General features: G+C 40.9%; 2 protein-coding genes across 2 annotated transcripts in view; one reads left to right on the top strand and one right to left on the bottom strand.

Moving 5' to 3' along the window:
- Positions 1–11,345, bottom strand: part of LOC148033416 (10 kDa chaperonin, mitochondrial-like) — a 133,642-nt gene extending 122,297 nt beyond the window's left edge. Inside the window, exon 1 of the mRNA XM_087682294.1 lies at positions 11,267–11,345. Coding sequence (XP_087538420.1) covers positions 11,267–11,345 — 79 coding nt within the window. The remainder of the gene's footprint in view (positions 1–11,266) is intronic.
- The window catches only part of LOC148033415 (10 kDa chaperonin, mitochondrial-like), a 140,154-nt gene extending 128,585 nt beyond the window's left edge, over positions 1–11,569 (top strand). Inside the window, exon 3 of the mRNA XM_087682295.1 lies at positions 11,361–11,569. Coding sequence (XP_087538421.1) covers positions 11,361–11,569 — 209 coding nt within the window. The remainder of the gene's footprint in view (positions 1–11,360) is intronic.
- The last annotated feature ends 1,053 nt before the right edge of the window (positions 11,570–12,622 follow it).

Below are 12,622 nucleotides of genomic sequence, written 5' to 3' on the forward strand. Positions count from 1 at the left end.
TTGTTTGATTTCATTAGGCCAAGAGGGCCGATTCAGTTTTGTAGCAAAGTCATGTCTGAATTCATTAGGCCAAGAGGGCCATTTCCCTGTCTAGTGCGGGTGCGTTTAATTGGGTTTTTGTTTAGTGTTGTGCTGGATAGGTTTCGCGGGTTGTGGAATTTTGAGGAGCCTGGAGGAGCCTTTGCTGCGATGGAAGCTTCTTGTGGCCACTCCAGGTGATATTTCTCCTTTACGAGTACCTTTCTTTCCTGTTATATGTGTATTTGTACTTGTCGAGGGGATCTATTTTTTTTGGGGACCGGCAACCAAGGCATGAAGTCCCAGGTTTAGGCTAAGTATGTTTGAGGGAGGTCGGAGTAGTCATTGCCTCCTGTAAAGACATTGTTAGACATTGAAAGACCTGTTTTAGAAGGAAGCCCTAGTGGCTCTGTTCTGCTAGCCTGCTAGGCAGCCGTTCTAGGAGTTCCTGTTAGTAGTGAGGCAGTTAGAGAAGCCTGCTAGAAGATAATAATAATGATGTCAAGAAATCCTGAATATCCTAAAAGATGAATATAAATGCGAAGGTGTGTAAAAAGGGGTTCTAACCCCTATCAAAGAAAAGAAATGAAATAAAAAAATATATAAGCAGTTGCTCATTGCCTTGCGAAGGCCTGGTAGGTTCCTGGGGACGAGTCAGACCCGGGGCCGATACCTTGTCTTCCTAGGGGTGGCTTCTTGCTGGAAAAATAATATCACAACAAGGAAGGTTGGAGCGAAAATAAAAGTGAGCGTTAGAGAATGATTAAGTGTCGCCTTGCGAGGGCTTGGTAGGTTCTTGGGTGCCGAGACAGGTCCTGAGACCGATGCCCTGTTCTCCTTGGGTCACTACGCTCAGCTCCCTCCTTTTTACATGCCCAAGTATGTCCATCCAATAAAAATCCTAAAAGAAGACATGTACTGAAAGAAAATATCCTTTGCTCAGGCTATAGGAGTCCTCGCCTTGTAGGAGCTCCTATTGTGTTGTCTTTAGTTGGTCAGTAGTTCAGACTACCACTTAGGGCAACCTCTTTGACAGTTCTTTTTAGTTTGGCTGTGTTGGAGCAGCTGGTTAGTGACTCACTTCGGATCTTCTATTAGATGATGCTAGGCCTACTCCTTGTGGATGTTATGCCTTGGTTCTGTCCAGGGGTAGGGGGAGCATTGTGCTGAGTTTTAATATATATTTGTTTTGTATCAATTTGATGCTTCTTTGGTTGTTTATGTGCAGATATGTTTGTGGGTTCGACGGACTGAGTCGTCCTATCCCGTGGTCGCCAATGAAGGATGGATTTTAGGCCCCGGAACATGCCTAAAAATAGGAGAAAAATATGGAAATGTGGGGGAAAATGCTCAACCACGAAGGCGGCAGCTCGACCTAGGACGATTTTAAGCATTAAGTGCTTGACGGGCGCCCATGCGACACTCTGTGAATTTTCATAATTTTTCCGTGCGCCCGTGCCAGTCAGTAAAGCCGCAGGCCTGTCCGAGGGTCCGAGACGAACTCACAGAAATTTCCAGAACTCAGTTTCGATGCCGGATGCTCAAGATTGCCCAAAACCGGCCGACCGCCCGCAAGAAAGGCCAAAATTTGTGGAATGAAAAGACATAGTAAGTGGGGGGTGCCCTTTGGGGGCTCCCCCCCCACAAAACTTCGCGTGAGGACGAGAGGAGGTTGTCGACCTGCACGCGCGGAAAAAAAACGGCCCCCCCCCTTGAAATGACGGATGTGGGCGATGAAGACTTGATGTAGGTGATAGCAGGGCCAGACTGCATAACTTCTCGGCATCAAATCGCCACTCCTCGCGCGCAAAACGGTGGACTGATCAGAGAGATAAAATTTCAGTCTTTCTCTCTCCTCCCTCTCTCTCTCCTAAGAGGCAGTTCATGTGTGGGAAGGAGCAATGAAGAAAGGACGATGAAGGCTTGTCCGACACGGATCGGATCGTTCCACGGGCTGAAGACAATGGTGTGTGACCGTCAGAAGCATTGAAGGCTGCTGGATTTCTTGATTTGCAGCATGGAAAAAAAAAAACCCGAAACACGCGTTTAAGCGGTAAACTAAAAAATTACAAAGCAAATTTAGTGTTTTATGCTTTTGATTGATGAAATGCCGTTCATATGGACTAAGATTTGATTATGCTGCTGATTCTTCTGAGTTCTTACTGCTTATAACCAGAAATTATGAAAAACATGCATTTCATGGCTCGAAATAATGTCAAGAAACCCGAAAACGTATGAAAAATGGGGAAAAACAAGGGTTTTGGGCATATAAATGGGGAAAATCGTCAATACACATCAACTAATCTTTCAATTTTGTTGCAAATGAACTAAGGGCCACAGCCCACAAACTGGTTTTCATTTTCAGCAATTTAAAAAATACAAGAAAATGAAGAAAATGGCGGGAAAATGATAAAAAAACCATGAAAAATAGGGGAAAAATACATTTGGGGCTACGAAAAATATAGAAAAATAGGATTTATGTTTGTTGATGTATAACAAGGCTGGGGCATGAAGTTATGCTTCAGTTCAGCCTTGTTTATATGTTTTAGTGCGCGTTTCCTTCCTTTCTCCACATAAAATGACAAGGAAACCCTAAAAGAAATGAATGCAATGATGCACTATCAACGGGGAAGGGTAGAGTTGTGGAAAAAATGGTTAAATGCCGCTGAGCATGAGGGATAATTTGCTGATTTTATATGCATCGCATCTAGGACGGAATAATAATGATAAAAATTAAAACTAGTAGCACGAAGATCACTTCGGTGCTAGGTGTTGCAGCGAAGCACAAAGCGGTTAGAAAGAAAAGCATGAAAGAGATGTTTTGCACTTGCACGCTGCTGGTTTTTAAAATGTTTGAGCACTAGGCATCCACCTCTTTGCATGATCATTTAGAGGAAATTAAAAGTATCAGAGTCAGCTCCTGGATACGCATAGCAATTGTCTTCAGTAGGCCCTTGACCCACCGTTGAGAGCGTGAGGTTCCTATGCTGTAGGCTAGTCGTGGGATCATAAAGGGGAAGTCAAGTAAGGACAATGGTACATTCCTGGATACGTTTATTTGGTACCTTGAGCGACGTTTGTGCGAAATGTCTAAATGTCGAGCGGCGCATTGAGGGGCCAATCCCCAAGGTGTAGGAGAGTCGCAGAGGGTTGACGGCATCCAGCCGTAGGAGGAACCCCATGTGTATGTGATTCGAGCCTTTTGGCTATGTGAAAGGGACCCCCTCTGAGGAGCAATATTGGGTTAGGATCAGTTGGACTACAACGTATTACAAACGCAATGTTTAGGAAGGTAGAGATTTTGATAGACGCTCCTGGCCGCGAGGCCGAGGGGTTGTCTTGCGCATAGTGACGAGGTCCGGCTAGTGCATGAGCCAGTGCCGGCCCGTTTTTAGGTCCATCACCAGGTGATTTTATTATTTAATGAATTTCCAAATATTATTTGATTTATTATGACGAGTTGTATTTATTTAGTTAATTATTTTTCTAACATGATTTTTTGAAGTTTTAATAGCTAATGTGTAGAGCCAGATGAGTTGGATATATGCGACAAAGCGTAATTTATACCAAATATTTCTTCATTGAATTATTTAAATAGGCACACCGTTGTTTATTCTAAGGCATGCGTACATTCTCTTTGTAAATATTTATTGATACTTGAAATTTTAGAAGATATATTGAAGATATTTTAGAAATAATTTATGGCTCTCAACAATTGTGAGTTGTGCAATTGATTGCAACCATTTATTCAGTTAACTCAAACTCTTTTATCAGAAGAGTGATTCTAAAGGGTCTACCTTTGGGAAAAGAAAGATTCATTTTAATATTATAAGTATGCAATGGAGGAGATGACAACTTCATGTGCAAGGGAAAATTGCACCCAATAGTGCATCACTAAATTTTGATTTACTCTTCTATTTTGTTTCCACTTATGCTTCAGTATTTTTGAGAAAACCAATATCTTCATGTTCAACAAATTCTTGAATTGCTTGATAAAAATCCAATTTACATACTTCTATGGACTGATTTTCAGCATGAACACTGCACATATTTCAATCAATGTGTCAGTAGTAATTATCCCAAAAAAGATGTTTGAAATATAGACTTCATTTTTAGCCATCATGTCGTAAGTTTTCAGCTCCCTTTTTACATGACATAAATATTTTCTTTCAACTTTAGTCATGGCTAAAAGAGACTTATATCAATCCATGTTGTTGGCTGTACATACATGTACATTTGCTAGAGACACAACTTCTATAGCATGAGGAGGCACAATGTTTTTACATGAAGCATTTCCATAGCCTACTTTTACAGCACTGCAGCCTGAAAACCCTTGAATTCTCGAGCATTAGGAGGCACAGGATAACCTTGCAATTGATCTCTATTTCGATGATGGTTAACATACATAGTGAGAAATTAGACAGCTCGTGCATCATTCTTGCTTGAGATTCGAGCATAGGAAGAACCATCATCAAGAGCTTTTGTTTCCAAGTGGGCTTCAGAAATGTAAGGTGGCCCGATAATGATAGGGTAACTACAAGAGTCTTGAACAAAGAAGTGAAATTTGTCTTTTATGTCCCCAATAGTTACCCGCACATTAGGACATGCAACATATAACTCTCCAGAAGAATTGTTTGCGGCTCTCATTTGCCAGCCTGGATCAACATCTGTGGGCCAACCGTTGCTTTCATAGAGACTCCTAGCAATGATGCTTATCTCAAAGCCATGGTCTAAGAGTGAAAAACATGGTGTTTCTTTTTCTCCAATTTTGACAATTGTCTCCGTTGTTGCTCTTGCCCAATGCATATGGGATTAGTGACTGCTTGGAATGAATCGAGCTTCTTCCTCATTATGCATGTGTTGTAGATGACCTTTTTTTTGAGAGGCAGGCTGCCCAATTGGCTTGGACCAGGCAACCATTATATTTTCAGCCTTTACTTCCTCAATTTCTACATCTATGCTTTCTTTATCTTCAGCTTCAATTGTTGCAATTAATTCTTTAACTACTTCAAGCTGAATCCCTTGTGCATTCAGCTTCTCTTCATCCTACACAAATACTTGAAGAGCTTGCAAAAAAACATGCATTGTTTCTTCAGCATCATCACTAACATATTGTCTTTTTCTTTTGATTACTTTAATAATTACATCATGAAATTCATGTTTGGCAATTCCAAGAATTTTTCCTAAGGTAAACTCAATTTTACTTCCTAGAATTCATTCTTCTAGGACTCATTTGAGATCAGTCGCTGTTTCTTTATCATTAGACTTTGCGATTTGTAGCCTAGCTACTTGCCTTTCTTCTTTCATTCAGTCTTCTTAATTTGTGATGCATTACCTTCCATCTCTTGATTTGGGGTTGAATTTTCAACAGGCTTTGGTTGTTCAGGCATCTAGTTACTCGTTTTGGAGGGCCAAAAGGGGAATGACCAGGATCATCTTCTCTTCTTCTCTTTTCTTCAACCAAGACTTCTTTATGATTGACTTCGGCAAAATGTGCAAATGCAAATAAAGAATCTACCGGTTCTTCCCAACCAATTATTCCTCGAATGCATTGACTAGCGTTAGTCAAATCATTTTTGGCTGCTTTGCCACGTTCCATTTGATCTAATGCATGCATCCATACTTTAGATTGCACATCATCTTTACATACTTTCAAATTAAATTTAGTTGGTTCAATTTTCAGCCCATAGGTAGCTGCATCAATTGCTGTGTGAAAACCCTTCGACATCTTAGAGGAGGATTTCCATTTCTTTATGCAGGATTCATGCTCCTACCCCATAATTCTAGGAAAGCCATTCATCATAGAGATGTGCATGGAGATGAAAGTAATGGATGACGGGTCTGCTTATGCAGAGATTGGCAGTAAAGATGGTATGAGAGCAGTCCACTTTATGACTGTGTGTGTAAATCATGCTAGAAACAGGGATACTCTTCGAGATGCGTCTTTGCCCACTGCAAGGGATTCGGATTTTCATTAGGTATTGCTATCCCACGAGACGACGGTGGTACAGAGCAGAGGAGATTGGAGTTCTCACCTCCTGACAGCAGTGTTTTCTCCTCCAATTTTGTTGAAATTTCAGCAAATAGTTCGATGAGTTATCAAAAGATTTCTGAGTTTCCTAGAGCTACAAGCAATACATATGTAGGAAGGAGAAAGATTTGAAAAATGTAGGTATTTTAGAGGATGATGAGCATATAGACGTGATGTATGATAGTATGGTTTGTGCAATTCAATGACAGAGATGGAAAATATGCTGAAATCTGATATGCAGAGTTATCCCAGTAATGTATTAGTGCAGTCCCTGGACATGTTTCATGAAATTTCAGATTTTTGTGTTACAGATAGAGTCAGAGGCTGAGGTGACTCAGCAAAAAGTGTTGAGTGCTTAAGAAATTCAGTAAATAGAGTTTTCGGTTGATTATGATCAGCCTATAGAGACACACAGGGCCGAAAACTTTCAGCAAAAAGAGTTTACTACTGAAATATTTCATCATCCAAAGTTTAGGGCTGTTCCTATGCAGTCCATCGAGCAGAGGGCTGAGGATATTCAGCCCCACCAGAGGGCAGAATTGTTGTTTTACATCAAGATTTTAGTAGTGGAGAGGATCATAATGAAGCCAGGGTTGACACAAAATACAAGACTGTGGATAAGAAGGTGAAGCCGGTAGCTACTGCTTCCACCTGACAGTGATCAACAAATAGAGAGGGCTGCCAAGCATCCAATTTTGAGGAACCCAGAGCATATAGGCCATAAATTTTTAGCAAAGAATCTTGCTGAATTAAAAATTGGAAATGGTGATTTCTTGCTACCCTCAGAGAAGTAGTGCTTTCAGGATATGCTTGAGCGACATGGAAGGGGGTTTGCTTTCTTCTCGCATGAGATTGGATTTGTGAATCCGGATATTGTTGCCCTATGGTGATCTTTACTATCCCTCATATTCCCTGGAACCTCTGACCTATTCGAGTGCCTAGGGCACACCTGCCAAAGCTAGTTGACTTGCTGAATGAGAAAATCAGGATGGGAATCCTAGAGCCGTCATCTGTGCCATACTCAAATAGGTGGTTTACGATTCCAAAGAAGAATGGTACTCTTCGATTTATACAGGACATGCAGCCAGTAAACAAAGTTATTATCATGATTGTTGGTATAGGTCCAGTTGCGGATGAGTTTGCAGAAGCATTTGCTGGACATGCCATCTATTCTTTAGGTGACTTGTATTCGGGATATGATCAGTTTCAGCTGGCCTTGGAAAGCAGGGACCTAACCACTATGAGAACTCTTATTGGGCTTGTCAGGATGTGTACCTTGCCTCAAGGTGCCACTAATTCTATCGTGCATATGATGAATGCCATGCATAAGTTCCATCGCAAGTACATACCTCAGCTTACCATGTCTTTCTTGGATGATGTGCCCATTAAGGGGTGTGCAGAAGAAGAGAAGAATGAGAGTCTAAATGAGGAGTGATGCAAATACTTTGTGGTTGATCATATTGCAGCTTGTGAAAAGATTTTGGCCAGGTTAAAAGAAGTGAACTTGACACTATCAGGACGGAAATCTATTTGTGGAGTAAATGAGGTCGTCATTGTTGGACATATGTGTGGGTATTATGGCAAGAAACATTCACCTGTGAAGGTGGATGCTATAGGAAAGATCACAGAGTATTGTTCTACCACTTCAGAGGTACGGAGATTCATTGGAGCCTGTGTGTTTTACATGATTTGGATACCCCATTTTGCACACATAGCAGATTGTTTATATCAGCTGCTTCAAAAGGGACAGAAATTTTATAAGGATGAGAGCCACACTAGAGCCATGTAAAAATTAAAGAAGTTATTGCAGACTTCTCCTACTCTCAAGAAAGCGGATTATAATTGCAGAAAGCCTATTGTATTGATAGTTGACACTAGTCCAATTGGCATAGGTTGGGCTGTGGGTCAAGATGATGTAGATGGAAATAGGTACACTACTCGGTTTGGGACGAAAGTCCTAAATGAGAGATAGAGAGGTATCCGCATATCAAGAGGGAATTACTGGGGATTTTTATAGCTCTCAAATGCAACAAGGAGTATTTTATTGGAGCCCCAGTTATTGTGGTAGAGACAGATTTCTTGCCATTGATAGGTATGATTACGAGTTGCTCTACTTCGGACATAGCTATGCTGAGATGGATCGCATACATCAAGTCATTAGATCCAAAATTTAATCACATAGCAGGGAAGCATAATCCAGTGGCGAATATGCTGTCTAGAGCCAGATATGATGATGAGGAAACACTATTTGTAGAAGAGGATGATGCAAAAATTTCAGCCGCTATGGTTGATCATGTTTGCCATGTCTATGGTATTGCGGCTTTCATAGAAGAACTCTATGCTAGAGATTGGTTGCAGATTGGCAAGTACCTTAGTACACTAAGCAAAAGAGATGAATGGATAGATGAAGATTTCAAGAAGATCAGAAGAAAAGCCTATGGTTATTTTCTCAAGGATGGATTTCTTTGGAAGCACCCGAAGAAAAGAGGTGGATTACCCTTCTGGGTTATCTGTGATAAAGAGACCTAGTTACAGGTGATGAGAGAGTTTCATGAGAGTCCTTGGGTTGGTCATAGAGGAGTGTGGGTGCTTATGAGAATATCAAGGAAAAATATTGGTGGAAAGGCATGTACAGAGATGTTTCTCGCTTTGTAGAGACTGTCAAATGTATTTCGTATTACATCATCGAGACGAGCTTCACCTGACCTATCCGCTATGCATTCATTATAAGTGGGTAGTTGACTTGGTTACTATGCCCATGGGTCTATGGCAGATGAGATATATTGTACTGGCTAGAGAGGATCTTACCAATCATGTTGAGGGCAGATCTTTGAGAACGAAGACCACTAGTGGAGTGTGTAAGTTCTTATTGGAAGAAACTTTCTGCAGGTATGGTTGTGTGGGTAAGATCACTGCAGATCGCGGTGAATTAGATGCAGATGAAGCTAGGGAGTTTTTCTCTCAACTAGGAATCAAGTTGGCTCTAACCACAACATACAATCCAGAGGGAAATGGAAAGAGTGAAAGAGGGCACCCGCCAATAGTGAAAGCATTAGCCAAAGCATGTAGAGGACGGATTGGAGAATGGTCGAGACTTCTACCATTTTCTTTGTGGACCAATCGTAGACTCACAGTGTTACCACAGGATATATGCTCACAGAGTTGATGTATGGCCAGAAACCAATTATGCCAACTAAGACTTGTGCTTTAACTTGGTCAGTTTTACCTTGGCAGGAGGATTTGACAAGAGAGGAGCTCTTAGCTCTCTGGATCCAATAGTTGGAGAGAAGACTAGAGGATATTCAACTAGCTATTGACAGGTTGAAGGTTGCTAGACTTAGAAATAAAGATAGGTTTGACAGGAGGCATCGCTTATGGCCTAGAGCAATAGAAGAGGGAGACTGGGTATTAGTCTTTGATAGCAGCCTTGAAAATTAGCATAATGCACTTCAGAAGATGGTGAAAAGATGGTTTGGGCCGTACATACTCAGACATGTCTTTGACAATGCAACATATGAATTGATAGAATTGGATGGAACAGTGCTTAGAGTGCCCATTGTAGGAAAAAGAATCAAGATTTTCAAGAAAAGAGATGAGGAGGATTATGTATTGGCAGAATTTGCAAGAGAAGAGCAACCATAAGAAACTCCAATAGAAGAGACAAATGATATGTCAGATAACCTTGTTGATATACCGGAAATAGACAACGAAGAGATTGATCTGTTCATGGATCTTGATGACAATGATCATGGGTTATTGGCCCATCCGGAGGATGCGCAGGATCAGAGGGGGTGGATGTCCTGTTGCTATGCATCTGAGGTGTGGAATCCACCAAAAAATTTGTGTATGTGACATTCGTATTTTGTGTATACCTAGTCATTGTGTTTGCATTTTGTTCTGCGTGTGGCTTGCATGTTTGTGTGTGTATGAACCTTAGCTTTCCCGTAAGTGTGTTTCCAGTTATCGTCTCAAACCCATGTGTGTGCTGGGACTTTGTTCCATTGTAAATAATATTATCTGTGTGTATTTATCTCTATGTGTGTGCGTGTCAAAAATATTTTTTAAACAAAACTGATGCCAAGGAAGATTATTGAAGCTGTCAAAGCGGTACAAGAAAACCCGGATCTAAGATAAAAAGAAATACAAGAATGCCCTACAAGTGGACGACTAGGGATTGCTAGAGGACACATCTGGAATAGACCTCAAGCTCACAGTTTGGAGACATACATGCTTCATGTGTTGGAGTTCAACATCGAGCCTAGAGAAGACTCTTGAAAGACAAGGACTTGGACATTGATGCTGAGATTGATGCTGGGCTCTTTGGTATTGTAAAGCCCCAGAAAGAGAAAAGCCAGAAGACAAAAAAGACAGATTCTACACCCTCAACTCTTGAGGAATTAGGTCCACCCAGCCACAAGCCACCAAGTGAGCAGCCTAAAGTGCAATGTAAACCAACCTTCAGAGTGCTAAAGAAGACTATGGCAAAGAAGCTAAAGAGGCCCAACAACTGTAAACATATATTGACATCCTTTATTTGTATGGAAAACCATTCTCTAACGTGTCACTGTCTGATATAGCTTATGAAGCTATTGCCACTAGCCAGACATTTCTGGAGGAAGACATACAATTATTGGCATTATGATTTCAAGGAGATGCCTTCGCATCATCTCTTCCTGATCCACCTGGCATAAAGAAACGGAGGAAGGAAATTTGGAGGCTACAAAAAGCATAACTGAGGAAAGCTATCGGGGGGTCGCTTGAAAAAGCTGGATAGATGGTATGAAGGGGTCTGAGTCACCTTTGGCAGGAATAGGGATTGCGTACTCAGATATACTCTAGGAAGAGTTGAAGATGCGGGGCCAACAAGGTTGCAAGTATACCGTGGCAATGCCACACGAGTAGCAAAAACCCTGGCACCTATAACATTCTTCATGGTTTTGCTACCTGAACTATCTTTGTGGGAGGCATATCAAGTTATACAAGGGAGGAAAACTTTATCAAAGCTTTTTGGAGAAACATGGCAAAATTTGTCAAGCAAAGCTGGCTATTCACAGCAAATCAAGGCATTGTAAGGGGTTTGGGTTTATACAATACCAAACAGCTAAGGAAGTAGATATGGCAGTAAAGAGTATGGATAGACAGGTCTTCAAAGGGAGAACTCTCAGAGTTGAACTTGCCGCTTCAGAACTCTCAGAAAATTACAGAGACGAAGTTTACATCCTCCCATGGACTTAGTCGGAGGCACGAGCTTCTCTACGAGCACCGGGTTGAGAAGAGGGATCAGCTTCCTCGCCATGAATGCCAAGTGCAGAGACAGCCTTCGCTTCCAAGGTGAATGCAGGGAAGGTTTTTGCTGTTGGTCCAGGTGGCCGAGCAAAAGATGGATCACTTATCCCAATACTTGTGAAGGAAAGGGACATAGTGCTTCTTCTAGAATATGATGGAAATCGGCTAAAGTTAGGGGAAGAAGAATATGTATTGTATCGTGATGAAGAGCTTTTGGGGAGAATACAAGACTGATTGATAGCACTCATCCAGTTGTTTAGGGATTGATGATTAAGGAGAGTGGATACTGTAGGATAATTAGAAAATCTATTCACAAATTAGGGAATTGTAAAATGTAACTTGAGGACGCTCTATTCTATTTTCTACAAAGTGGCAGCAAGAACAGTCCAACATGAAGACAGAGTTGCTGGACAGAAACATTGATGCAAATCAAACATCAGCTTCAGGAAGCAGGAGAGACCGAGTGCAGAAAGCATAACTATGGCTGGTCAGAAAGCATAACTATGGTGGTTAGCTACAGTGCAACTTATGAGGGTTGTCAGGACTAAAGTAATAGGCCTGGACTCAATTAGAGGAGGGGATCTACATCGATATGCACTCATTCATTACTCATAAAAATCAGAGCTTTGAACAAAGGGGAATACTCTTGAGTTTGAAGTAGTGTATTAAACCTTGAAGACTCTTGGAAAAATCTGCAAAGCAAGTTCAAAGAGGATACTCTTGTTGGTAGATACTAGCAGTTGGATTAGCAGATTATCTTGCCTTGATCATTTATTGGAGTTGAAGACATTCTCTTGAAGACTCGGTGACATATTTGAAGCTCTTGTATTCTGATATAGATCTTGATGTGGTCTTCTTGAGAGGATTGACTCTCTTGATTGATCATTATATTTTTAATCCGTCTAGCTGCTTATACTTGAACCAAAATTGTAATACACTTAAACCTTGTCATTAAAGTCTCGTCTTGTAACTGTCTCGATCTGATCTTTCGTCTTGGAATTTCTCAAGGACCTTTGTGGTTGCAACTTTGTTTTTGAAAACCCTTTGACAATGCTTGGGTGTAATCCTAGAGATTGAGAAACCTTATATTTGGTCTTGGGTGCCTCTAGCAAAGGTTGATAAAGAGAGCATATACATGATATTTGACCTTCTTGTTTAGCGTTTAAACATTATCTACATGTTAATGTCTTTTTAGTACCAATATTTTTATAACTCTCATGTACATGCAAGAAGGTGTTATGTTACTTTGTGCCTTATTCTAATGAATATACACCTTCTAATTATAAA

Source organism: Lygodium microphyllum, chromosome 7 (genome assembly GCF_053477565.2).
Source record: "Lygodium microphyllum isolate KBCC chromosome 7, Lygodium_microphyllum_v1.1.10, whole genome shotgun sequence".
Taxonomy (NCBI): domain Eukaryota; kingdom Viridiplantae; phylum Streptophyta; class Polypodiopsida; order Schizaeales; family Lygodiaceae; genus Lygodium; species Lygodium microphyllum.